The sequence below is a fragment of the Xiphophorus maculatus genome, chromosome 8 (assembly GCF_002775205.1).
Source record: "Xiphophorus maculatus strain JP 163 A chromosome 8, X_maculatus-5.0-male, whole genome shotgun sequence".
Classification (NCBI taxonomy): Eukaryota; Metazoa; Chordata; class Actinopteri; order Cyprinodontiformes; family Poeciliidae; genus Xiphophorus; species Xiphophorus maculatus.
In genome coordinates this window covers 20,282,937-20,309,958 of record NC_036450.1, presented here as the reverse complement: position 1 = coordinate 20,309,958, position 27,022 = coordinate 20,282,937, and the positions used below count along the sequence as shown (strand labels likewise).

The 27,022-nt window shown below is 39.1% G+C and overlaps 1 protein-coding gene across 2 annotated transcripts in view; it reads right to left on the bottom strand.

The window, feature by feature from the left end:
• Nucleotides 1-2,329: 2,329 nt before the first annotated feature.
• The window catches only part of LOC102228704 (fibrinogen C domain-containing protein 1-like), a 154,074-nt gene continuing 129,381 nt past the window's right edge, over nucleotides 2,330-27,022 (bottom strand). For both annotated transcript variants that reach the window (XM_023338582.1, XM_023338583.1), the window contains 2 exons: nucleotides 6,417-6,596; nucleotides 2,330-2,677 (listed from right to left, as the gene is read on the bottom strand). In XM_023338582.1, the coding sequence (XP_023194350.1) occupies nucleotides 2,412-2,677; nucleotides 6,417-6,596 (446 nt within the window). In that variant the 3' untranslated portion in view covers nucleotides 2,330-2,411. The remainder of the gene's footprint in view (nucleotides 2,678-6,416; nucleotides 6,597-27,022) is intronic.

Sequence of the window (27,022 nt, the reverse complement as noted above, 5' to 3'; positions counted from 1 at the left end):
ATCTATAAAATATGAGTCTTTTCTTTCAAAATTGTACAACTGAAAGAAAATTGACTTTCCAAGGATATTCAAATTCACTTAGATGCTCTTTCTCATGTGTACGCACGGACACACAACAAATGCAAACACACATGCTCTGTCAAGCAGAGAAACAAACATTCACACACACACACACACGCCTATTTGTTTACATTCACACTCGCAGTCCAGTTCCCTCTCTTTATGTGCCTTATTTTACAAACTTAAAATCAGTCCTCAAACTCTGTGCCATAATAACATCTGGTTTTTTTTTTTCCAGTATTTGTTTCTTTTTTATAACACGAGTGTCTGTGCTTTTGATGAAGAAGAAAAGGGGCCAGCTGTCCACCGAGTCGCGACTGGGTAGCTTTTTACGTGCCGTACGCAGCCGATTTTGCCGCAGAAAGCACGGGGCGCAGCGTCCGGAGACACTCACAGCTGGTCCAGCGTCGGAGGTATTCAGCGCAACATTGCTTGGTGCTACACATGAAACTCAGCGCACATTCAAAGACTCAATCCAGTCTTGCTGTCCAAAAGAAGAGAATCCAGAAAAGTAGAAGGTCGCAAGTGTCCCGCGAGGCCGCTAATGTTCCCAAATATTGAAACGTGCCTTTGCTTTGTTCTTTCACAAAAGAAGAAGGAAAAAAAAAAGCATGTGTTTGAGGGATAATCACCACCCTCATCTTTCCTTGTGCTTAACCTTCAGATCAGTGGTCCCCACCGCCAACCATGGGGAGGAGGAGGAAAAGTTCTTTCTTTGTCACAGCTGGATTTTCTAAAGTCCATGTTCTCTCTCGTTGTGTTTTCGCATAGTAAGAAATGTTTCACATGCTCTGAAAGTCATACACGCTGTACAGTAGAATCTACAGATATCTTAAAGCTTTCTTACATCATCCAAAAAAGAGCTTCAACAGGATTGACAGTGCTTAAAAGAAAATAAAAATAAAAAAATACGGGGCAGCGATTGCACAATTTTTCACCAATGTGATGGCTTTGTATTTTCCCCCCCCCATCTCTGGTTTTTCATTCTAGCGTGAGGCAATTTTGACTTTTGCCACGAGAAACTGAAGAACTTGAACTCAAAAAAAAGAAAGAAAAAAACAGCCAATAGGAAAAGATTTTTTTCCCTTTGATAATCAATTTTTTTCTACGTTTGCATGACGACAGAAAACCAGCTACACTCGCAAAATAAATTTGGAAAAAAAATCTCATATTGAACACCTGAAAACGAGAGGACAGTCTGATGAGTTGGGAATGTGGAATCGTTCCATTTCTTTATAAACCTGATCTGACACGACTTTTCTTCTCTTAATTCTGACACGTATGTGAACGGAGCGAAGGTGTGCCAGCCATGCATGTGCTTTACATTGTGCTCAGTCCAGTCACTCTTCTGACTTCCTGACAGGAAACTGAGAGTCTTAGAGAGAGCTTTGTCTGTTTGTGTTTCAGCCAGAGACGTGCACACACACGATCATCCGCGCAAACACACCTACACACACGCAACAGACACAAAAAGTGCTGTGCTTCCATCTGCAATGTTGCATCGGTTGGCCAGTACTCAGCTGGCAGGCAGATCAGACAAAGTGCCCAATATGCTCCCTAATGGCCCAAGTCAGACGAACGAGATCCTCCGTTGTCTCTTTTCTTTGTCTGTGCTCGTTTTTCATTCTTTTCACGCCGCCTCATGCTCTTCTCGCTTGCCTTTCGTCCCCTTTGATGCACTCTGTCCCCCTTTTCCTTCAGCCAATTTAACTCCTGTGAGCTCGTTTCCTCCTCTTCTCTGTCTTTTTTCCCCCTCATTATTTGAGGAAGGGCGCTCATTGCCACGACCCTGCTGGGTTTCATTCACACAGATAAGGGATGTAAATGTATCAAAGTGCACCGGTGAGCTTTCCCTTCACGCAGATGAAACCCAAGAATGTGCATCTTCTGCCTGCATTTTGGGAAGGGACTTGTTCCATTAGATGTGATTGAACGCTCTCCAACCATAGCTCCTAAAGTTTTGGGATGAGGAGGGGCGGTGGGGTCAAAGTCAAGAGAATATGATGATACTGCAGCGGGTTTGGACCACAGCTTTAGACTGAGGAAAGACAGCAAAGTAGATTGTGGGCTCAAGGCTGGACTTTGCTGTTTTATAAGGTAAAATATAAAAACTAGGGGCATCATGGTTAGAATCTTCCGTAAAGAAAGCATCATGGCAGTAACAGACATGAGGGAGCAAGAAGGAGGAAGCTATGGAGTCAACTGCAGTCAACTAAACTTAAATAATAAACAATGTGAAGACACGTAATTCAATCAGTCAAAAACCATGTTTTTTTTTTTTTTTATATATATATTTCTTCTGAATGATCCAAAAACATCTCGTCTTCTCCTCTTCCTCCTTTTTATGAGTTTTATTTATTGTCGGGGTCACGGGTGGGACGGATCTTCATCTCCGAGAACTTGAGGGAATACTGCCAGCCGGTCCAGGAGGACCACTCGATGCCGTCGGCGTAGGAGGTGTGCTGGCCACGCAGGTACTGGCCGTTGAGGTTGGATGTGTGGCAGTTTCGGTACCACCAGGCGCCGTGGTAGAACGAGGCGCAGTTGTTCTCAGAGTGGTCGTTGTCCCTGTCTTTGGTGGTGAACTTCATGCCGTTGTGCTTCAGAAGAGAGTCACCTAAACACAAGCAGAAGGTTTTGATTGTTGACATTTTGTCACGTTAGCACCACAAACGTCAATTTATTCAGATCTTATTTGGTACGCAAACGCAAAGTAGCCATAATAGGGAAAGTGGAAGGAATCGGATGAAGATTTTTCACAATTTTTCGCAAAAATACAGTACAGACCAAAAGTGTGGACACACCTTTCTAATTCAATGGGTTTTCTTTATTTTCATGACTATTTATAAGGCAAGAAATCCCACTTATTAACCTGACAGGGCAGGTTGACCTATGAAGTGAAAACCATTTCAGGTGACGACCTCTTGAAGCTCATCAAGAAAATGCAGAGTGTGTGCAAAGCAGTAATCACAGCAAAAGGTTGCTACTTTGAAGAAACTAGAATATAAGGGCTATTTTCAGTTGTTTTACACTTTTTGTTTAGTGCATATTTCCACATGTGTTATTCATAGTTTTGATGCCTTCAGTGTGAATCTACAATGTCAATAGTCATGGAAATAAAGGAAACTCATTGAATTAAAAGGTGTGTCCAAACTTTTGGTCTGTACTGTATATATTTTTTACCGCAATGCAGTTACAACTCTTTGGGTTATGTCTGTCAACTTTGCACATTACAACATCTTAGGAAAAGTAGCTTGGTCAAACTATAAAAAGCAGGTTCTAAGTGTTTCCAGAGATTGCTGTTAAAATTCAGGTCTGTGCTTTGACTAGACCATTTTAAACTGGTCTAAGCTCTTCCATTTTTCAAGTGGCTGTATGTAGTGCTGGAAGAGTGACCTCCATCCTGGTTTCAAATCCGTTGGATCCTTCAACACTCATTTTTATTTGCATCATCAATCTTGTCAAAAACCATGGAGGAGGTTTTTGGTTTTCTGTCAAAAATCATTCTCCTGAAGGAGAATGATGTTTCATTTAACAGACATCAATTTCCTATCACCTCTGACTAGCTTTCCAAAGCAAAGAAGCATCTTGCATGTATGCTAAAATGCTACATTTTGGTCTCATTCACTAATTTTACTTTTGTCCATTTGAATAATACAAGGTGTTGTCACACCTGTGTATTCCGGAGGATTTGGTTCCAATTTTTGGGCAATTTGGGGTTTGGTTTTTCCTTGACGCTCTGATGTTGAGGCTTTTTCACAAAAAGCTGCCCAGTAGATGCAGCAGATAAGGCAGTGAGCTTCTTCTTTCTCATTTGCAAAGCTTGTTGCTTTGCTGTTTTCTTTGATCTCATTCTGATTGCATATATTCACAGTTATTTTAAATAGGCAAAATAATAAATTGCCCATTAGGGTAAACAGAATAAAAGAAATAAAAATAGAGCTCCACTGTTCTGAAGAATATTTTCTTCTCATTATCTAAAGCGGGAGGTCAGGCCACTTGGCAGCCAATTCATCAAACTTTTGTTTGCAACCTTTATGGCTTTTAATAACACACGCTTGATGGTTTCATCTGAATATGTGGCACTCGGAGAGGCTTTAATGTTTATTTTTCGATGTAAATGTTTTAACAGAGGCATAATGTCATATCTTGATTTCATTCTTCCGGGCATCTTTCATTCCCCCCCCCCTCTTTCTGCTGGTACACAAAGCTTTAAAAGCATAATCAATGAGAGGGCCCGCTTTTCTCCAGCCCACGATTGTGAATATGACAGTGATGTAAGACCACTGCAGGGATGCGGCACAGCCAAGTGCCCTTAATCATGGTCTGGATGCTAAGTCTGATCCCCACAATCAAATTGCTGAGCTGGAAACATCGTCCCACCACATAAAGATTTCTCGCCGGCAATTTCTCAACGATGATAACCGCTCTGAAAAGCCCCTGCTTTTAAAGACTTACAAGTAAAATGAGAGAAACGTCCTCAGAGATGCAGCAGTAAGCCAGAATTTTCTTGATTTCTTTTTGCAAATGGATGTTCAAAGAGCTCATAATGTGCAATGAACTCCCCCCACGCTACTCCGTTCATCTCTTTTCTCCCCTTTATTTCCAAAGCTGACTTCACATCGGGGGCTAGAAAGTGAAAAGACGGACAAAGCTGTGAGCCGAATGAAAGGCTGCTTACCAGCCATCGGGTGATCACTAACAGCCAGAGAGGGCATCAAACAGCGCTTAATTGCTCGGGTTGTGGCTGTGAAACTCCTCCACCCTCCCTCTTGCTCTGCCCCGCTCACACTCCCCATTTGGCATTACTATGGTAACCTTCTCAGATGGAAAAAATAACCTGACGGCACGCCTCGTATTCATGTTTTCCATCCGTTTTGGTGTTGGGAGGAAAATATTTAGTGAATGGAGCAAAGGGGAGATGGGAGAGCCCCCAGTGGTGTCAACAACAGGTTGATGTCCAGAGGGCGTAGGGAGAGGAGGAAAAACAACAGTGGCACTTAAAGGCTCATTTACAAGGCACCGGGTGTCACCTTGGCGGTTTGAGGGGGCCGGCAGCCTCCTCTGATGCCCATTACGATCCAGCTGCTCACGGTGCAAATGAGCACCTGTCGGCTGATCGGAGAGCAGGCAGAGAAGGACAGCAGCAGTACATGGTCCTAATAAGAATAGCAGCAAAACCTGGAGGGAAGCTAACATGGCCTCTTGGGAGCTTGAATTCGCTTAAATGGACTGCATTCAAACGGGACTTTTTGCGAATACTGAAGCAAGTAAGCAAAAGTTTATTGTTTTAAAAACAGTGGTCACAAATGAAAAGAAGGGTAAATCCAACATAGTAGGCAGCAATGTGAAACACAGTGGAAAAAAAAGACAACGCATGTCGTAACAGCTCAGGTTTAACAAAAAGTCTTATTCTAGAAGTAGGAATGTCTTTAGTTGCTTTTTGAAAGTCTGAACTCTGCAGGTGGGACTGGGCATTGCATTCCACAGTCGCGAGTTTGGAAGGCCACTAAAATGTTTTGATTTGATGATCTCAGAGGGAGAGGTATATATTTGAATCAAAGTCAAAATATTAGGCGAGTTATACAGGTAATCAGTAACGTTTATGAATGTTATGCTAGGTTCAGCATGAAGTTGGATGGAACAAAAATGCTGGTCAACTTCTCAAGAGTTTTATTTGGAAACAATTTTTAAAAACAAGACATAATTTTCCTCCACTTCACAGCTATCCATTAGATAAAATCCTAATAAAATGTGTTCCATTTTATTTTATTGGGAGTGCCAGTTTTGCAAGGCACTATAGACAGAACTATCCGGGTTTTTATTTAGCCCAGCTCATCTTTTGGTACACCTGCTTCCTCTGGCTTTTCCTTCCAACCCAACTCCTCCCTTCTGCATCTCTCATATTTGTCCCCGTTCTCTCAGTGTTCTCGAAGCGGTGCTCCCCACAGGTGCCTTAAATTGCTTCTTCATTTCAGTGGCAGGTTTTTGTTTACGCTGCAGGTCAAGCTGTGCAATTAATTGCCAGTAATTTAATCAAGGTGACAGGTAGCTGGCTTGGATCTGATGGTTAAGGGAGCAGAGACAACACCACTTTCTGTACCTCTCCCTCTCTCCCGTTCTCTCTCTGTGTGTGTGTGGAAGACACTGCACTCCTTATGCAGCGGACACGCCTCCTGCGCTGTAAAAATACTGCACTGCTATCACAGTTGAAGGTAGAATGGAGGAGGAGCCGGTTGTAGGTGTCGCCTGCTTCTGGTTTTAGCAATAACGCTAGATTTCAGTTTGAAGAGTCTAGTGATAGCAAAAGCACAGCACATCTCGCAAGAAAATCAGAACCTACGTACGGTACATACCTGCGTTGCCAGAATAGTCTCCAACTGTCAAAGGGTATCCATCATCATCAGGGTCCACCGAGAAGAGACCCACACCGAAGGTGCCGTAATGGGCGTACGCTGTGCTATTTTCAAAGTCCTCCAAGTCGATGCGCAGCTCATAGTTCCCCTGGATGGACAGGGCATGAATCTGCTTCAACCCTGCAGGGGAAAAGAAAACAAACAAAAAAAAAAAGGAGTGACGCCCAGACAAAAACAATCCATTACAAAGTATCCTGCTTGTTCTCCACAGACAATCTGAAGCTATTTCAGTCCTCTGTCTCACCGCCATGCATTTTCTGGGAATAAGATATATATTTTTGCCCATTTAGAGCCTTCTTCTGCATGTGTTGGGTTTCTTTTGGAAACGAGATTAGAGAGTCCTTTTAAAGGTGATGCACTCACACGGCTGTTTGGAATGAAGATGGAGACTTTTTTTTTTTTTTTTTTTAAACAGAGTTCATCATTTAGTGGGATGGATGGGCTCTGAGTTTAAGGTTTAACTCCTTCAGTGCATGTTCTATCAGAGGAATATATAGTTTATACAAATGTCTTCAAAGTTCAACCATTTCAAAGGAAGTTTAACCCGTTTTGGTGTTTGCTTGTTTTAATATGTGCAAATAATAATAAAAAAGCCCCCCATTGTACTCCGTTACTAATTTTCGTATACTTAACATTTTTTCCAACATAAGCACTGAACCCACCTCACAGACTTAAATTAAATATTCTATCTTGGTCAAAGCAATTTTCAAACCTTTGAAGTCAAATTGTGCCTACAAGGCCATGTTTAAGAATTGCCGGTGTGTTTACGTTCATGTAACTTTGCAATCCAACACAATGCAGCAAGATGATCGATCTTCCTCTCTTCAGTGTTTTATTAGTGGCCATGTATCTTCAGCAGCAATGCTCCCAATGTGAAGAATTATTCTAACTAAAATATTCGTCCATTCATCCACTTGTCTGCGAAGTTTCAAAAGGGAAGCTGGTGGCTATCTCCAGCGGACACTGGGTGAGAGGCTGGTCACGTAAAAAGGTAAAGGTAATTTTGTTTATATAGCACATTTTCAGCAACAAGGCAATACAAAGTGCTCTTGGGCACAATTGTCTCTCCTGTGACAACCGTGCCCAGGAGCACTTTGTATTGCCTTGTTGCACACATTCCAAAGGGCAATTTAGAGAGACAAATGTACCTAAAAATCAAGTTTGTGGACTGTGGGAGGAAGCTGGAGTACCCAGAGAGACCCTACACACACAAATTATATGTGAACTCCATTCAGCAAGACCACAGGCCAGGATTCAAACTCACGATCTATTTTCATCAGGGAAATAGTGGTACCATCTCATCAAAAACAAATTAAGTCAATTCAGAATGCAATATTCAAATTAATATATTCATTTGTTAACAGAAAAAAGGCTATCCTAACCCACCAAGTCTTAAATGAAAAGTGGTTGTGCCGAAACACAAGATTTCCAAAACATTCCACTTTTGTCTCATCAGCCCTGAGTTTTTTTTTTTTTTTTCAAAAATCTTTGGGATCAAAATGTTCAGAAATATTTATTGGCCCCAGAGACGAAATTTGTAACGGGCAAATACTGTATATTTTCTCTTGTACATAGATATTTTACCCATGGTAAGGTAGTTGTTTATACCCATCACTTTCATGTGAATTGTTTTGAGTTCCAAATTATGCTTTCAATTATTGCTGAACCTTTTAGAAAGCATGTGCTTGCAAGACAGACTGTGCCAGAGGGGAAGAAAACAGGAATTTCCATCCCTTCTTCCGTGCTCCCTCCTGCTCAAGGTGTCCCCCTGCTGTGCTGGAGTGATGGTGCTTCTCAAGGCAACTTTTCCCCTCCTGGGTTGATCAAAGGTATCAAAGAGGAATAGCATGTCAAGCAGAGAGAGGCAGGAAGAACTCTACCTGGGTGTCTCAAAGACAAAAATTCAAAGCAGGAAGACTAACAATGAATCAGGTTTCCAGGACGTGCTAAAGAGTCTGGCTGTAATGTACTTCTGAAATACTCAATATAAGTGTTTGATCAGGAGAACATTTCTTGACAGCACACACGTTAATCTTGGAAAGCTTCAACTTTAGTTATAGATCGCTGTAAGAGCAACTGGAACGCGGGACGGAAAGTGCCGCAATGAACCCGAATGCTGTGATTCTTTTTTTTACCTCCTACAGTGTGCATCACCTCTGCAAATTAAACTCATTCTCTCTCTCTCTCTCTCTCTCTCTTTTTTTCAAGCTTAAAAAGCTCAAACGGTCTCGGCCTAATTTGAATTCCATCACTGTCGAGAACTGCTCTCTGAGAGCACCTTGTCTGAAGTGGAGGGCTAATTTGATGACAAACACATCTGAAAGAGCCCATTATTATTCCGAGGCAGAAGCCTGCAGTCTGGGCCGAGGCACTTAGTTTGGATTTTATCCAGCCCAACGGGAGGCAAATCTCATGCTCTTGGTTTTCAAAGCAAATCAGACAATCGGAGTAGGAGGATCAGGCGTTAAACACATCCACGGGCAGGTGAGTTTATGCGTGACGCTTCCGAGTTCCTTTCTTTGCAAAAGTATATCAACGTACGAGAAAGGGGAGATGCCGGAGTGCAAACAAAATTTTGCACATTTTCACACAGCTTTAGAGAAACAAAAAAACCCAAAACAAAACAACAAAAAAAGTCCCTTTTACAGAAATAGTTTTGGTGTCGCAGACGACGTTGGAGAGAAAAATAACGGTATCAATCTGCTGGATCACCTCGGGGAGAAGAAGCCCGCAGCGATTTGAAAAACTTCAAAAGACTTTGAATGTTTTCTCTTCCAGAAAAAAGGGAAGCTGAAATTGCAGATGCAACACGGCTCTATTTAAAGACTCTCCAGCGTTCCAACTGTATTTACACAACTTTAATTCAGTTCCTAATTAAAGCCCCAGAGAATCTCAGCGAGACGCCAATTCAGAATAATTAAAAAGGAAGACAAGAGAAATAACAACAGAGACTTTGCTGCTTAAAGTCTTAATGCTCAGGTGTAAGTGTGCGTTAATTAAATGCTATTGTTAGCGTATTTGAAATTAGCTCTAATGCAAGGGAGGATTTTAAGGTGTTTTGCTGCAGTATTAACATGCTGATTGCTCCATAGGGGACACCCTGTTGTTCTCTTTCTGCACTGGTTCAGCATTAACTAAAAGCTCAGTAAAATTAATATACATTTTTTTTAGCTGAGTAATCAGGTTTCACTTATATATATATATTTTTTCCTGGCAAATTTCATGTTATTTGTCTTGATTTATTGTTCGCAGCCTACAGTGCATTATTAATGGTAAACAAAAATCTGACAGCAATAATTAATTTCCAGAAACTTGACTAATTTAAATTATACATAGCAATGATTCCTGCAGTTTGAAAATAAACAACCCAAAGAGGTAAATAATTGCACGCTGTCTTCCCAAAGGAGGGAAAAACTGTTTAAAATGTTTATTTTTACTTTAATGATTCTTATTTATACTTGGAGGAAATAAAAAAAAGGACTTAATGATAATAAAAAAAGAGATTTTCCAGATTGCCATTCTGCAGTTCTATGAATCATGTCACATTAGGAATGACACAGCACTGTACAATAAACAGGAACAAAATTATGCAGGCAATTTCAGTTTTTTATGGTTATTTATCTGTATAATTCATCAAAGTGCTGAACTTGAAGAGAGTAATTTGTTATGGCACCAATTGAAAAATGTCTATCCAAAATCTTTTGTTCATGAGAATGTGAAAGCTTGTGTATGGAGTTTGGCTGGGATAATATAAAAAAGCATTTGTCAGTAGTAAAATGTGGGTATAAATTGACAAAGATCCAAATTGACCCAGTCAAAAGTTAAAACACTGGAAACAATCTGGAAACATCTCCTGAGATATAAAACATCTTTTCAAATACAAAATTTGATGGAATATTTGAATAAATAAACAAATAAAGCAGGGGCAATACTTTGATTACTTTGGCACAACTTTGCAAATCTATTGAGTCATTTTTATTTTTGGACTTTAATTCCTGCTTATTTAATCAGTTTAACTCAGTATTTCAATGGTCACTGAAGCTGGGATTTTCAACACATCCGAGGTCACAAATGAACACCTATGTGATCTTGAAGACCATTTTGGAAAAAAGTCTAAATGAATTTGCAAAATCAGAATTGTTAAATTTCTCAAAATGTCTAGAGTTCTATTTAGTTTGCTCCTTTTATTTTATATTTTATTAAAGATCAAACCAATGCATAAAATGAACACCATTAAAATGGAATATAATGAATTAATTTGGTGCTAAAGTATATTTAAGTTAGCTAGCAAACAACAAATACTTCACTGCTTTTAGATTATGATAAGACAGAAGTTTGAACAAGAGTCTTTGAAAAAATAAACTGCTTTGTCAATCACTTGGCCTGGATGGTATTAAACTGGCCTCCTCTGTTATTTTTGACTTTTCATGGTAGCTGTGTCTGTACAGAAAAAAAAGACAAAAAGAAGCCATTACCTAAACAAAATAAACAAAAAAAAAAGCCTTCAGAAAGTCAGAAGAAATGTTGATCACCATCATCTTTTGAAAAGTATGAAGAAGTTGTTAATGTGTGGATGAATACTGTAGTACTGCACATTATTCATTGTAACCTTGATGTGTACCAAAATAGCAATCAAGCACCGTCTACATTTTTCAGCTTTTCTGAGTGCTTGGCAGCATAATGGGTCTAACTATGTACATCATTAAGGTCTCAACCTTTGTGTTGTAAAGATGAATGTCTACCTTTTGCCAACATACAAAGCAGGCATAATGAACGTTATCTGAAAGGAAGATAAACAACACAACCAGTAGACATTTTAAAGAATCAATGCATTTACAGATAAGGAATCTCATTAACCTGTTTGCAACGTGATGAGTAAAAATGTTTTATTCCTTCTTTTGCAGTATCTACCTTATAAGTTTCATCAGTCTTACATTTTTCAGATCTAACCGACAAAGGTAATGTAGATCCTTATTGAGTGAAACCTCAGACTGACGCTCTCGTCATCTTCCGACTTAATTCTTAACCAGTAAAAAAATAAATATATATATCAGGAATGGCTTGCGTTTAAAGGTTTACTTAGACAAAATGAAACATGTACAGCAACAGAAATGGAATCAAAAGCAACGTATCCATGAGTTGGTAAATGGGGGTCAAAAGACTGTTTGGCTTCACTCCCCTACTTGTCTCTTGTCTATCTGGAACTTTCTTTCCCTTTAGCCCCACCCACAGGACAAACAAACATGTTAACGACCTCAAATCAGCAAAGTTCCACACAAAAAACAAATAACTTAGATTATAATTACAATCTTCACAAAATGTTGTGTAGGCTCTTACAGGTAAGAACAGTAAATACAAAATACAGTTTTCACAGAAATTTTAATTTGAGTTATTAAGAGAAAAAGTTATCCAAACAAACCTGGCCCAATGTGCAAAAATAGATTCCTAACGGGTTTCGCCACCTTGGTGGCAATGGTGGCCATCTTCCTATGGAAGAATGTCTCCTCACTCCTCTTTGCAGAATAATTTTAATTCAGCCATTTTGTATAGTTTTCAGGATTAAATGGATTGCAGGTTCAAGTCTGCACTTTAAGAAGTTTACCCCCAAATCATCATTTTGTCCATTTCGAGCCAATGATAGGTGTGGCTTGGATCATCGTCCAGCTGCGATATCCACGTGTTTTTGAACCATGCATCAAAACTTGAAGATTTTCGGGTAGAGAGCACAATTTGTGATTTCAACAGCTCATCAGGTCCTAAAGAAACAATGCAGCCCACACCATCACACTGCCACCATCATGACTGGCTGCTAACATGTTCCTGGATTCGGTTGGTTACGACAGGTGTAAACAGAAGCACGCCATTAAAAAAACTCAGCTTTTGCCTCGTCAGCCCACAGAACTGCTTGTCCAAAAGCAGTGGGGATCATCGAGATGTTGTTTTTTGGCAAATGTGGATCTTAGAAAACCTTAGTTTCTTTTTTGTCACAGGTAAACATCCCATCAGAAGTTTCACATGGTCAAGTATCACTTTAGATGTTCCGAGATGAGACACTGATGCACTGTTGATGTAATTTTAGAGAGCGTGCCACTCCTAGGAATCTTCACCTCTCTTCCACATTTTCTCCATTTGGGAATAATGGCCCTTACTGCGGATATTATGATTTAAAAGCTTTTTTTTTTTTTTTTTTTTTACTTTACTAAATTTATCTTTGATAAGATCAACTTGATGAACAGGAACACTCACGGCCACAAGAAATGGAAACAGAGGAGATCTTTCAGGAGGTGAATGCCTTTTCTTAGCACTTTAAAGGATTTCATTATTATAATTTCATTTGTACTTGCAACAGCGAGGGCTAAAGGCTACTATGTCTACACTGTTAAAAATAGCACTTAAGCTGAAATCCTACAATTATCCTTATGACCATTATTATGAATATCAGATAGACAGAGGACGCAGTGCGTCTTCTCTGCTGTATGTGAAAAGCAGACCGACTCCAAAATCGGAGCACTGTTACACATGGGAGCCGAGATATTGGTCTCTTCGGAAATAGATTTAGAAAAAAAAATGGCAAAACAAATTATATATATACGCAATTAGCTCCTTAAACTAGGTCACAGCAATCCATAACTCATTTTCGCAGCTCTGAGGTTGAGAGGAAGGAGGACAAACTTAGCCTGTTTAGAACTTGAAGAGAGTAATTTGTTATTTTGATCTTTTATTCGTTCCGAGAGGGCACGCTCGCTTCGAGACAGAGAGGGGAAACACAGTGCAAGCCTTCCTGACATTGATTAAACCATTACCAACAGGGATCCCTGCACTTTAAATGCAGTTTTCCAGCTAATGAGACTGACATCAATGACTTCATAAGGAAAAAGAAAGAAAAAAATAAATACATCTTCGTGGGATGCCTATGCTTTAGTGCTAAAAGGTCCAAATATTAATGTTTTATTTGCTTTTATTTAAAAAGTGTGCGAGTGGGGGTGACGTATCGGATGCTTTTACGGGACGGTTCGGAGATTTGAGCTCACAGCCTCGACAGAACTCCAGGGCATAAAGAGACAGAAAGAAAAAAAAAAAAAGGCAGATCTCTAAACCCAACAGAGGAAAGATTACACTCCTCTTTGCCATTTGTGACATTTCTCAAAGTTAATTATTCATCATGCTTTTCTCCCTCTGTTGCTGGGGGGCAGCTCCAGAGACTGCTCCAGCATTAGAGGAGAAAAGGAGCAGTGCTCTTCCATCTCCTCCTCCTCCTCGCCATCCCTTCCTACTGTAACCCAACCCCTCCCTCGTTTGTCATACCCCCCCTACTCCTGCTTAATCTTCCTGCCAAGCTGTTTTTACTCCACAGAGATTGTCGATAAAGGGGGAGTTAGGAGACGACGGGGCTGCTCCCATACAGCCACAAGGACAGTGGCAGTGACCCTCACCTACTGGGGCGGGGATGGGGGATGTCCTCCACGTCCTGATTGAGGGGGTCTGCTGAAGAGCTTCCTCTTGGGGAATACAAAAGACTTGCAATCGCCGGCTCTCCTCTCGTCATCGAAAGATAAGAATGCGGGTAGAAAAACACAGGCGGGTGTGTGCTGAACTCTCTGAGCCAAATGTGACATTTGGCTGGGACAAAAGTGAAAAAGCATTTGTTGTGATTAACAGTCACACACCTGACACGGGCACGGTTGTTTGCAACTGTGTTTGGGAAGTTTACATTTCGCTTAAAGTTCACATGAAGTTTTAATGATAAATTTGAGTAAAAGATTACAGTATCCTCAACATTTTTTTCACAAGTCTGTCACTTTAAAACCACTATTTTCAGTGGTTTTGTAAGAACTGTGATCGATGTACCAACAAAAGTGCATAATTGTGAAGTGGAAGAGAAAGGAGACGAAAAAAAGTCTGAAAATTGTCAACGTGGAACTACGGTTTGATTCTATTCTCTGCGGTATGTCTATCTATCACATATGCACGTCTTGAGCCCTGGTTTGCACAGCTGCGCCACTCTCTTTCCATTTTTAGATCATGAATAATGCTCTGTGAGATATTTAAGCTTGAGATAATATTTTATAACCTTACTCTGCTTTAAATCTGGCCAAATCATATTACTGTTCAGTTTGTTCTTTTCCGTTTGTGTTATAGTGTTGCATTTTGGTCTTGCGGTTATAGTTTTCTGAGAAAACTATGAAGAAAGATGTGAACATATTTGTAACTTTGATCACTTTTAAAAACAAGAGGAGCTTGACGTTATAATCCATCAAGCCCTGGTTTATTATCAAGGCCTTTCCCTTCCTTTTGCTTTATTCTCAAACTTAAATGTTTCAGAACATCAAACAAATTCTGCTATCAAACAAAGATAACCTGAGTTCATAGATATTTGGGGAAAAAAATACAGTAGGTGAAAAATTTGGAAAGTGTGCATCTTGTTATATTTGCAGTAAAACTAGCAGCATTGAAGACAAAGGAACAAGTGCTGACAAGTAAAACCTGCTGATAACAGTGTGATGGTGTTGGCCACTTGACTGAAGCAGGGATGCTACTATGTAGCAGAAAGTCTAGCTTTTGAGCTTGTTGACCTAAAGCTCAACAGCACCTGGGTTAGTCAGTAAGATATTGAATCAACACATCCTGCAAGGCCTTATCAAAGCTAGCACACATATTTTGCTGAACTGTAATTTTATGCTCTCCTTACAACTCTTATCCACAGGGAAAAAAAAAAAATTGGCATGAAGAAGTATTTCTAAGGTAATTTTATTCAAAGTGGTGATATAAAAAAACTGTCTTTCATATGTTGGATATTTATAGATCATTTAAAACGTTGACAGAAACTCATGATTTGCACATTCGCTTGGCATTGAGCATTTCATGTGGTTTTTAATTGCTTTTCACCAACTCTGTGTGACATAAATTTAGAATGCAAGCTGACGTTAATGATGCAAAGGAAATCGTAAACTTTGTTAAAGAAGAAGCAAGTTACAATTGTTCTGGGAGTATATTTAGCGTATATGTTGTCGCCATGCTCAGGATCTTCAACATCATCACTTGCAGGCCCATCAAAGGTATATAGGAAAAATGTTTTATTTTATTCTTACTGCATTTTTATGTACTGTTGCAAAACATGCTGAACACAAAAGGAAGAACTGAGCTTCACATAAGAATGCAGATTTTGTGTATTCATCATGGTATTTTGACACGTCTGTTTAAGGTTACTGAGACAGAATGACAGATGTGTTTGAATAACACATTCCTCCCACCTCACAGTCTCCAGTGGCCAACATTGGTATTTACAACAGAGTTTACAGCACATTGCCTTTGCTGCTTTCTTATCCACAAGGGGGCTGCCACTATGCGAGGAAAGGGTAATTTGTGACTATTTCTTGTTATAAAAACTTGATACAGCTTTTAATATATGAAAAAAAAAAATATATATATATATACATACATCTGGGTGTGCTTTTTCTCCCTCAGCAGGGATAAGGTTGGGAACTGGTCTAGAACTATAGGAATTTTAATTTTGCAACATAAAATTGCCTTGTTTGTAATTTAGGGCCATACCATTTAAATGCAAAACATGTTGCAGCAACTACAGACGTCCCCAGTTGTGATGTCAGCTTTCAGAGACCACATTTGTAAAGAAGCATTTTGTTTTTTAAGAAACTCCATGACTGATCAGAAACACTTGAAAGTCGAATGGGTATAATAGTCGAATGGGTCGAATGGGTATAACCATCAAATTCCACCAATTTGATGGTTAAATAATCTAAAGAGCAGATTAAAAGTAAATATTTGTTGTTGAGTTCATACATCTATTTATTGATTAACTCTGTGGCAAAAAGGGTTTTTGAATTGAAAAAGTTTCTTTGTTGATTCTCGGTTTTTGATTAAAATATGATTAACTCCATATAGACTCTGCAGTTAACGTGATTAAAGAATTTTAATAGATTTCTGCCACCATTATGATTTCCATCACACAGATTGTGCAGATGCGGTAGAAAAAAAAGTTTAAAATGATATACTGTTGCTAGGCTGTGAGTACAAGGTACATTCAGAAAAAAATAAATATGGTGTGCATACACACTACCTATTTGCAAACTCCTGCAGGCCCGATTTCAGTTTTGAGAGAATTTTTCTAGAAATACGCTTCATTTAGACAGACAGGCAGAGAACCCCTGAGCAGGACTTTGGTTTGGACTGATTTTTAGAAATAGAAAGAAACAAACAGACTGGTTAACACATTTCAATGAAAGGCTTTGAAGAGAAGGGCTCATGAGGATCTTTTTGCAAACGCACAGAGTTGGAAAAAGTGCAAATCCTGGGTCCCTTCTTCCTTTTCGCCTCGAACGGCAAATCCTAAGACCGTAGATAAAATAATATGTGGCCTCTAATAGGGCCTGCTATGGTCCCAGTCCTGTTGTGCATTTCAAGAAGCACAAAAGAGATGACAGGCCTGCACACATTCTCTCCTTTAGTTGCACTTGTGCACATTATCTTCCTTCCAACAGATAGAAGACATGCACAACCGGCTGATTTCACAATATTCTAAAGTACTTCAAGTCTGAATACTCTCCGCACAATAAGTTTAGCTGTGAACACAGGGTGCCGTCCCCCAGGCCGACTCCAGCTTTTGGTGAGATGATCTTCTGAATGTTCGTGCTGCCCTGCCAGCAGCGCCCTCGTTATTGCTTCCAGGAATCACTTGCCTCATCTTTGAAGGCAGACATTTTTTTTTTTTTTTTTTTTGCAATATATTATTAATACATATTGTTGCCTCCGAATCTTTCGGGTTTATGGATAGCTCGCTGAGCTGCATATTTTAGACCTCCAGCATTCCTCCCCTTTCTCCTAAATTAAATCTAGTGGCTTTAATGAGTGCCGCCTCACACTGACACAGACGGTGGAGGTTTGACACGAGTTCTACAGAGGTAGGGATGCAGCCCTGTAGATCTGATGAATGGTGTTTAGGCTGACAGTGTGAAAAGAGGAAGATAATTATTCTCTTTGACTCCTAACAGAGAAATGACAGCACTAAAGCCCCGGGAGAAACGGGACGCAGCTCAACCAAGTTTGGGCATTCTTTTAAAATTATTTCAGTGTCATGGGTCGTATTTAATTGGAGCCTGCAAACGTACAAAGCTATGGTAAAAAGGACCACAAAAGCACTCAGCAGTTGAAAGCGCTGCTGCTTTTGTGGCAGTCCAATGGAGCTATTAAGTGATAGAGTGAGATGGAAGAGAGAAAGTTATTATGGTAGAGCTCTCATGCAATGTATAATTAAATGTTAATCCACCACAAAATACGTGTATTTTGTGCCCTGAGTTTTTTAGTTATTTTTTTCCCTTTCTGAATAAGGGGCAGTTCAAGGCACGCTAAAATAGTTTTAAATGGAAAGAAATAATCCGTTGTGTGTTTTTAAAAAAAAATCTGGATTGTTGTCTACATTATTTAATAAAATGGCTGCCATATTAGTTCATTTTTATTAATTTCCATAGTCAAAATAAGATCACAAATTCTGATTCCCAGCAGTGTCAAAGGTTCCGAGATGTGTTTTTTTTTTAAACTTTGTCTTGATGTATTATGTTTCAAATACTTTTTAGGATTCACACACTGATTTTAATCTCCACTCCTGATCCCCGCTGTTGGTGTACTAAGTGTGTTTTTGCCTCCTAACACAATTAACCCAGAGTTTTGAAAAGACGTGTGGTTTCTCTCTGTTCCTCTATTCTTTCTAGAGACTTTTCTCTTTAGTAACATTGCCCAAAGCTTCCTCTGGTTTTGTCTGAGTTTAAAAACGGCTTTTCAGCTTTCAATCTATATGCTCACACAAAGGGAAGTGGTTGGTTTACGATCCATGAGGTTTGACGTTTTTCTTTACACAGCATGTCAAGCTTTTGGATATGAAAATAACAACATTTGTTCAAGGCTAGAGGGTCGTGGACGGATCACTATCACCATGGAATCGTGGTGTCGATCCTCTATAACAATATGTATGTAAAAATATTTCTGACAGCTTCTTTTTCTTTTTTGAAGTTCCCTACCTCAATAACTATGTATAAATGTATGAATTCCTTTTCTAAACAAAATGAAATCCATTCATCCATCCATAATTTATCTTATGCTTGGGTTTGGGTCTTGCGGTAACAGGTGCAGGGGGGTTCTGGATATACCTGGGGGTCTCCTCTCAGTGGAATATGCATAGAGAACCTAGAAAAAAGGGTTTGCAAGAGGCAACCTGCTCAGATCACCAAACCTGACTAGTTGATGTGATAGATAAAGGAGACGCTCAAAGTGCTTGTGGCAGCCTAATGGAGCTATTGGGCTAAACTCAGTTTAGGTTACAAGCGAACCCCAAAATCATGCACAGCGTTGGCTGGCCCTCAATTTTCTTGAGTTAAACTTTTTTCCACAACTTCCTGACTCGTTTTGTATTAAATGTGGCAAACCATGACCATGTCTGCAGCTATCAGAAACAGTGAATCTAATGACGTGAAAGTGAACACTTCTACATGTTTACAAATGCATCCATCGCGAGACCGCGGCAGCGCGCCTGTGACTGCCCCACAGGTCGTCTTTTTTATCCCTGTCAGCCGAGTTGCTGCAATCTCTACACCAGCTGTCACTTCCTTCTCTGTAGCACCAGATATATCCCAGCACTCATTTCAAATGAATGAGTACCGGTCGCTTTTGTCTCTTGCTGCCTCTCCGGCAGCGCTTGAGCTCGCAGCGCGCCGTGAGAGAGAGGCGACACGTTTGCTCATGTTGCCTCTAATGTAGCTCGAAGATTTTTAATTAAATGTTTGTTTATCTCAACGAGTGCAACTGAGCTTGATTTAAAGCTCTCTTCAAAGGCTGTTTTGAGGTCCTCTTTGCCCGCCCTGTTGCTTATTTCCATCATGACTATTATTAATGAGCGGATGTATAATTTTAATGGATGAGGACAGGCAAGGGCTGGTGGAACATGGAAGATGTAAAGCTAATTGTCAGGTCACAATGATGCATGGAGATGTAGCTGCAATTAAAACAAATGTCATTTTCTTTTAAACAGTTTTCCAGCTCAGATCAAACAAGTAGTGGCAACCACCCGAGCATCAAAACGGAACAGATAGACATTATGTATTATAGATATGCCTTATGCCTTCTCTATTTTTGTTAGTAACATACATAAATAAACTATTTCCATCAAATTATGTCACTAAAGTGATTACTTTGCAGTGCATTAAAAGGATCCATAGTCCTCAAACTTGTTCACATCTCACATTACAAGGTCAGGCCTCAATGCTTTTGATTCAGATTACATAGACCAATCAAGGAAGTGCATCATTTTTGAACATGATTTTTTTTTTAAAAATCTTTTAGTAATGCATTGAAAAGTGTACTGTGCATTTGTATTTTTCTGACTCCCCCCAAGTTTGCCGCAGTCAAAGCTGCATGTCTTTGGTGACAACCAGCACTGCAAGTTCACAGAGTAAATGTTTTGGCATTTTTATTTTACAAAATAGCAAAAACTCAGTGAGATTGGATTAACATGTTTGATCTCAGTCATTCCCTTGTAATTCTGACTTGTAGTTCTGGCTTATGTTTGGGGTTCTTGCCCTGCTGTTCGGTCAACCTCCACTTCAGGCTCAAGTCTTTTGCAGTCTCTAACAGTTCTTCCAGAAATGCTCTGTATTCAGCTCCAACCATCTTCCGAGCGACTTATTAGGGTGATGTGCAGTATTCTTCACCACACATAACATTTTGAATGTTACACAAAGTGGTAAATTTTAGTCCCTATGACATGCTCTCTATATTTCCAGATGCTGTGCTTCATGCCATGTTGTTTCAGAACCTAAGCCTGCTTTAAGCTTTTTTATTACTGTATTTATAACTTACTGTATGTGATATGTTCCTTTGTTATCATATAATTTGTCACTAATATCCTCTAATGGACTTTTTTTTTTAATTTGAAAAAATAAAAACAATCAAGAGTGCAACCTGGAGTTTGTACATGGGACAATAGTTCAAAGTTCAACAAATACTGTATTGGAACAGTAAGTTTTGAAGATTTTCAGGCTCTAAGGGATGTAGGTGACCACTGATATTTTTCTCATGTTGTAGTGTAGAATGGCAGTCTGAGCCAATAGTGATATGGTAGGAAATACTGTCATCCATGAGACATTTCAATGGTGGTGCTCTTTCAGTGCTGAAATGATAATTTCTTTGTCTCAAGTCATTAGTATTTTGTTTTTCTTTCTTCTGCAACATAGATACGTTTAAATTGTATAAACATTATATATACATAAACATTACATTTTAGATATTGGAATGCATATTGATAACCCTTTAGACATATTTGTGACATATTCTTTGCTTGATATTTTTATTCTTACCATAGCTCATCTGTTTGCATGTTTACTACTTTAGCTTTGTCCTGCATTTACGTGTACTCTACTGATGTCTTGGTGGTCCTCGTACGCTAACTTGTATACCTATGTATTTTGTATAGTTCATGTATTTCTGTATTATTCATTTTCCTTATTCATTTCAGTATTAAATCTTGTTCAAGTAAAACACTTGTCTGTTCCTTGGGGGACACGATTCAAGAGAACGTTGTGAAACTCAACATAGAACAGGAGCCACAATGGGTGCAACAGTGAAAATACTGTTTGAATTCACTTTACAATTTCATATGTAGGTTCCTGCAATTATGTGTCGTACATTGAACATAACCCTTGCTTCAGAAATGATTCAGGCAGACATAACTGCATACTGAAGATTGTCAAAATGTGTACTATGACTCACATTTGACTGTTGCTGACTGTGATGATGGGTAATCGCATTGCACGCAGAGTTTGGATCATCTGTTTAGCAAATACATGGCTGAATGAATGGTGTCTCGTCACGCCGCGAATGTACAGCCACAGGAAGTAGTTGCACAGTGTCTTGTTTCCTTTTCTTACTGTGTTTTTTTTTTTGTTTTGTTTTTTTGTCTCAGTTTGTCTGTTTAATCAGCGTGTACGGCTTTGATTTCCTATGCCGCTTCAGTGGCACATCTCTCCATTAGTATTCTTTCAAGAGCATTTCAAGGGCAGAGCGTGTCTAAGTAGGCTGAATTTGATCATGCTGGCACATTTTAAATGTTCAAAAACAGCAAACAGAAATCCTGCTGTTCGGGTCCCTGCCTCGGCTGCGTCAGCAGGCTTGTTTATCCCACTCAGACTAGATCCATTCCAGCGATAAGAAGGGGAGAGTCGTGGAGAAATTTAAAACTCCAAAGTCATGCTGATTTCAGGCTGTCGCAAAAGAGCCATTTATCTGATGGCAGATAGCTCAGATAGATGTCAATGTTACATTTCAGCTCTGCTTTTAACCCCACGCCTTTGTGAAGCTAAACGTTCCCAGACGCCTTGCGCTGGGCAAAATAAAAGAGGGGGATTTTGCTCAAGAGGCGGGATTAGACTTGTGAAATCATGAGAGAGAAGAATGAGATCCAACAAACCATCACATCTGATATAATCAGAAATTAACCTTCGGGATGGAAAGACTGAGCCCGGAGTGGCGAAGTGAGAGGTGGCAGGGAGGAGGAAAGGAGGCGGAGGCAGGTAGACAAATGCTGGCAGACCTGCCAGGCCTTCAAGGCGGTAATTCAGAGAGAGGACCACATTAATATTTAGAGGCGCTCTCAGGTAAAAACAAAATGAGCTGAGGAGCCTCGGCTAGCAGGCAGAGCTGCGACGTGCCGGAATAAAGATCCGTTTGAGCGTGCAGCATTTACATGGATACAACGCTTCAAGGTTTGCGCCCAAAAACACAATCATTTTAGAAGGCAGCAATAAATTAAACATATTTGTCAAGACGCTTCTATAGATGCAGTACTACACGGGTTATGATCCATCAAAAATGAGGTTCGTGAGCTGAGACGGACCTGTAGGAAATCCTAAACTAAACCTGTGAGAATAATTGTCAGAAAAAAACATACTGAGAATGTGACGTGATCAAAACTGTTATCCAAAGCAGCTAAAATATTAAACACAATGCAAGGTCCAATTAGCAAACCATTGATTAGATGGTTTAACCATGACAGGATATATTTGGATGGATTATCATAAAATTACACAGACATTAATGCTTCTTAAATGAAGAACTTTCTGGCTTTGCCAAGCGTTTGAAACAACTTTATAGGCTGAAGGGCAACATATGGAAATCTCTAAATATACATATGGATCATATGTTTTGCAAAGAAAGCTAACTGAAAGCCAAGAAAATGGCAGAATCAGATATAGAAATAGACTTCTGATCCAAAAAACACAAGGCAGACGTCCAATGATCTTTTTATTTGAATCTTGTAAATTAAACTTAGTCAAAGTGACCTTTCATTTGTGTTCACTTTACCTTTAAGACCACTGTAAAATGTCAGGGCTATACATTAATGCATTTCAAAATGCACATGTTGGCAGCACAAAAAAAAGAAAAAGCACAAGGAAGTGGTTCAGAAAGATCACTGAAGTAGAATAAAAAGGGTACATTTTATCATAATAGCTCTCTTGGAGCCAGGAACATGGCCATTTGAAATATTATTTTCAAGTTCCAACAACATAATATACTACTGAAAATGTTAAGAAGGGATACAAATTTTATTTTTTTAGTTCAGTCTTTTCAGAAAGCCCCAAAACAAATACGCACATAATCAAAAATAACTCACTTCCTTACAACTCCCAGAGGGATTATGTCCATTTTATACAACTTTTCTACCTGGTCGTTGCCTTCCTACACAATTTTGTTAGATTATCATCTCCCTTCAGTGCTCTACGTTTTTCTCCCATTGAGCTCAATTTCACTGGTTAATTTCTAGCCAACAGAAGGAGGAGTTGGGAACGATTATACAGAAGCGATATAAGAAGAAAATTCCAATGAATGGCAAACACACAAAGCTATCAAATGGAAATCTAAAGATTATAGCGTTGTAATTTAAGTTGTGAAGATCATTAGTTTTTATCATGGCTTGTTAACATGTTACAGGGTCTAAACATGAGGAAACAAAAGGACATTCCTGAGATCTTTCATAGAACCGTTGTTGCCCTCCTGTTTTGACAGACCAGGTGAAGTCACTGTCCTGATTTAGATTTCTTTTTTTTTTTTTTTTTTTCCATATTTGGCTCATCTTAGCTGCTAATTTTAATGGCCTTTGAGAGCCACAAAGTGGTCGGATAATTAGTGGCCAGTGTGAGGTTCCTTATGTTCCTCGTTCAGTTCCAACCACCTTGCATCCGGATGTCATATTTTGTAAGTTTCAACATTTAATTTATGTAGAAATGTGATGTGGGAGTGACATTTTTCTATGGCTTCATGTCTTCCAAATTCTTGAGATGAAAGACTAATCTCCAATAGAGGGCATGAGATTCAAACTTTGACTCAAAGAAGCAAGGCCGTGTCCCCCTGCAACTCAAACTCTTGCTCTGATCTTCATTGTTTTCTTCTTCAACTGTGCTGTATTCCTCACAGAAAAAGTTTGGTTGTATGAAAGTTCTTCATAATTTGTCTTGTAATCTTATCAAAATTTCCCTCGTTTCTTTCTGCTTGCACTCTCGCATGTCATCGACCCAAAAGCAGGGAGGAAGTGAAATTTATGCAGTCAGGAACGCATAGAAACAGAAATGTTAATACTATCATTGCTAGCACACAAAAGAGTAATTTAACTGAACTCTGCTGACATTATATAATGTATTTTTTAATCCTATAATTCTGTCAAACTCATACCAGTATAGCTAACCAACTTTACCACAAAGCACAACATTGTTTGCCTGCTAGATTTCATTAATAAGGCACTAAAATAAGATATTTCTTTTTGTCTTAAAGATAAAAATTATATTTGTTTTCAGAAATACATAGAAAGCATATTGGTTACACAAAAATGGAGCTATAGGAGCAAGTGCAACACCATTAATCTTTCTGTGTAAAATATTTGCTGAAAATATAAGGTAATATGTGATCTTCTCTGAGCAACATCAAGTGGAGAGGAAATGCAGTTTTAAAATCACTGTCATAGCCACCATTCTAGGCTACGTCTACACAAGACGTAGCCTAGAATCTGCCTTTTTTTCTTGCTGGAACTGCTTGTTCTGTTTTCAGCACATTTAACGTAAAAGTATAATTGGTGGTGGACTTGTCCTTGTTGCTATTTTCTGCGTAAATTATCTTTGGTTCTGAATAAAGAGCTGCCCATGCATAAGACACGTGCATGGACATACATAAGATAACATACACTTTAACAGCTGCATATATAACTAAAACTGGTTAAAAAATATGAAAAAAGTCAACTGCAGCTTCAGGCATTGGGCCCAACTGGATTTATATTAAATGAACATTACAGGATGTAACATACAAAACCTTAGAGAAAAAAAGTTTCTTTAAAAATGATCGGACCAACTCTATTATTATTCCCTTTTGTGACAAAACAAGATTATATGTGAATTGTTTTGTTCTTCAAATAAATCGACTTCTGGATGTCCCATGAGATTGTGTGAATGATGGAACAAGATTCAGTCAAAGAAACGACCTCCTCAAATCCCCCAAACCGCTGCCATTGAGTCATAAAGAGGAATGCATTAAATATCTTACATTTCTTCAGCTGATCTTATGGAGTAAAGCATTCGGGAAAAGTATGAAATGCATTAAAACAGTTGGAGAGAAGTAAACCTAGCTACACAGCGAAAGCATATTAAGGAAAAAAAAAGACACTGGCAATGCAGGAAGTGGGAGTTGACACGGGGGCAAAGCATAATGAGCATGGAGTAGGACACCGAAATGCCATGAAGTCTTTGATTATAAAAGCAAAGCACTATTATGAGTTGGCCTGAGCCGAGTGGCGGCCCTGCTGGGGCCCCGTCTCATTCCTGGGTCAAAGTAATCCAGGGTCCAAGAGGGAGAGTGTCCAACAAGGCCACACGTCTTCAGCCTTTTTTTGCTCTTAATGAGGTTACTAAACCTTCACTGCTAATTATAAGCGCAGCACATGATTCGAATTCTCTGGGTTTTTAAAAAGCTGCAACAGTTTTCTTCAAATACTGACGCAGACAACAGAAAGATTTTAGCAGAGAGAAATCATAATGGCGTAACTAATTAGAAAAGCTGAAAATGTCATCCTTTAGAAAGATGAGAAAACTGCTCTTTAATGGCTTTAAATGACTCATCGACGTGCATGCAGTCGCCAAGTCTGAACTCATAAGTTAATAATGAGATAAAGTCAATGACAACTTTTTCAAAGGGTTGTAAATACCTAGAAAAAAGTTACACTTGGATGTCAGGTGTATGTTTAAATCAGTGTAAGAAAATATGCTTTTCACAACTATTATAGCCTCGGTCCTTATACAAGATGGAGAAATCCTCTTGATAAAAATAAGTTTGGTGTCTTGATAATAAAACATCTCCTTTTCTAAAGTTCTGCATCTGAAACTTTGAAAAAAGTTACACTAAACTTGAAGTGTATGCTCCTGTTTGACATCTGGCCAGGCATGAAGAGAAGGAAAAAAAAAAAAAAATATATATATATATATATATATATATATATATATATATATATATATATATATATATATACGTATATATGCTATGAATGCTGAAAAGATGTCTTGGTGTTTTAAATGAAAGAAAAACAGGACAAACTTTGAAATAAATTATTACATGAAACAAAATAGAAGGAGATTTTAAAGCAGAGGCAGGGTGCCTGGCGCCCGGGTGTAATGGCTTTTCTGCCACTGTTACATGTAGATCTATTCCATCACTCCTCAATGAAATTTTCAATCATCCCATCTGTGCTCATTCAACATTCCTTTATGAGCAGATTCCGCTCATAAAGTTTTTACGTCTCCTGGAAGATGAAATCCCTTCTCCCTTTTAAAGTGCCTCATGTGCAGAAGACAAGACTCTGCTGCCGGCACATGAAGACAGGTGGAGAAACAGACCTACAGGGCAGACAAGTATCTGGGTCTTGTGGAAAAGACCATGTGTTGCACGCATCATCATACATCAAAATTACAAAGAGAATTGTTACAAATCACATCTATATTCACCTCATGCAGAAATTCTGTGCAGATTCAGTGAATATCAGGGTACATCTGCATATAGTGGAGGACAACACACCCTCCTAAAGGAAAAGAAGAGTGATTGGTTGTCCCAAAAGCGGGATGGATAACTGAATCCCAGGAGAGTCAACAGGTAGTGGTCTTAAATAAGAGTCACATGACTGAGGGTGCCAGGTTGCTAAGAGGCGGTGAAACGGATTAGCAACTATCTTCTGCTTTTGTTTTGAGCACAGTTTGCATGTGGTTAACATTACTAAACTTCTGGTTTGCAAATGACAAAAGTGGTTTTGGGCTGTTTACTGCATGTAAACAGCTCAAAATCAAAATCTAGGACATCTAGTCTCCTCCAAAAACCACAGATTTAGATTCTTTAAAATTTTCTTTTCTTTGTGAAGCCTCATAAAGGGTTGTTTTTCTACCACCTTAGACAGAGAGGCCATAAAACCTTAAAACTATACTTCATGACTAGATCAAAACTGGACAGATTTTTTT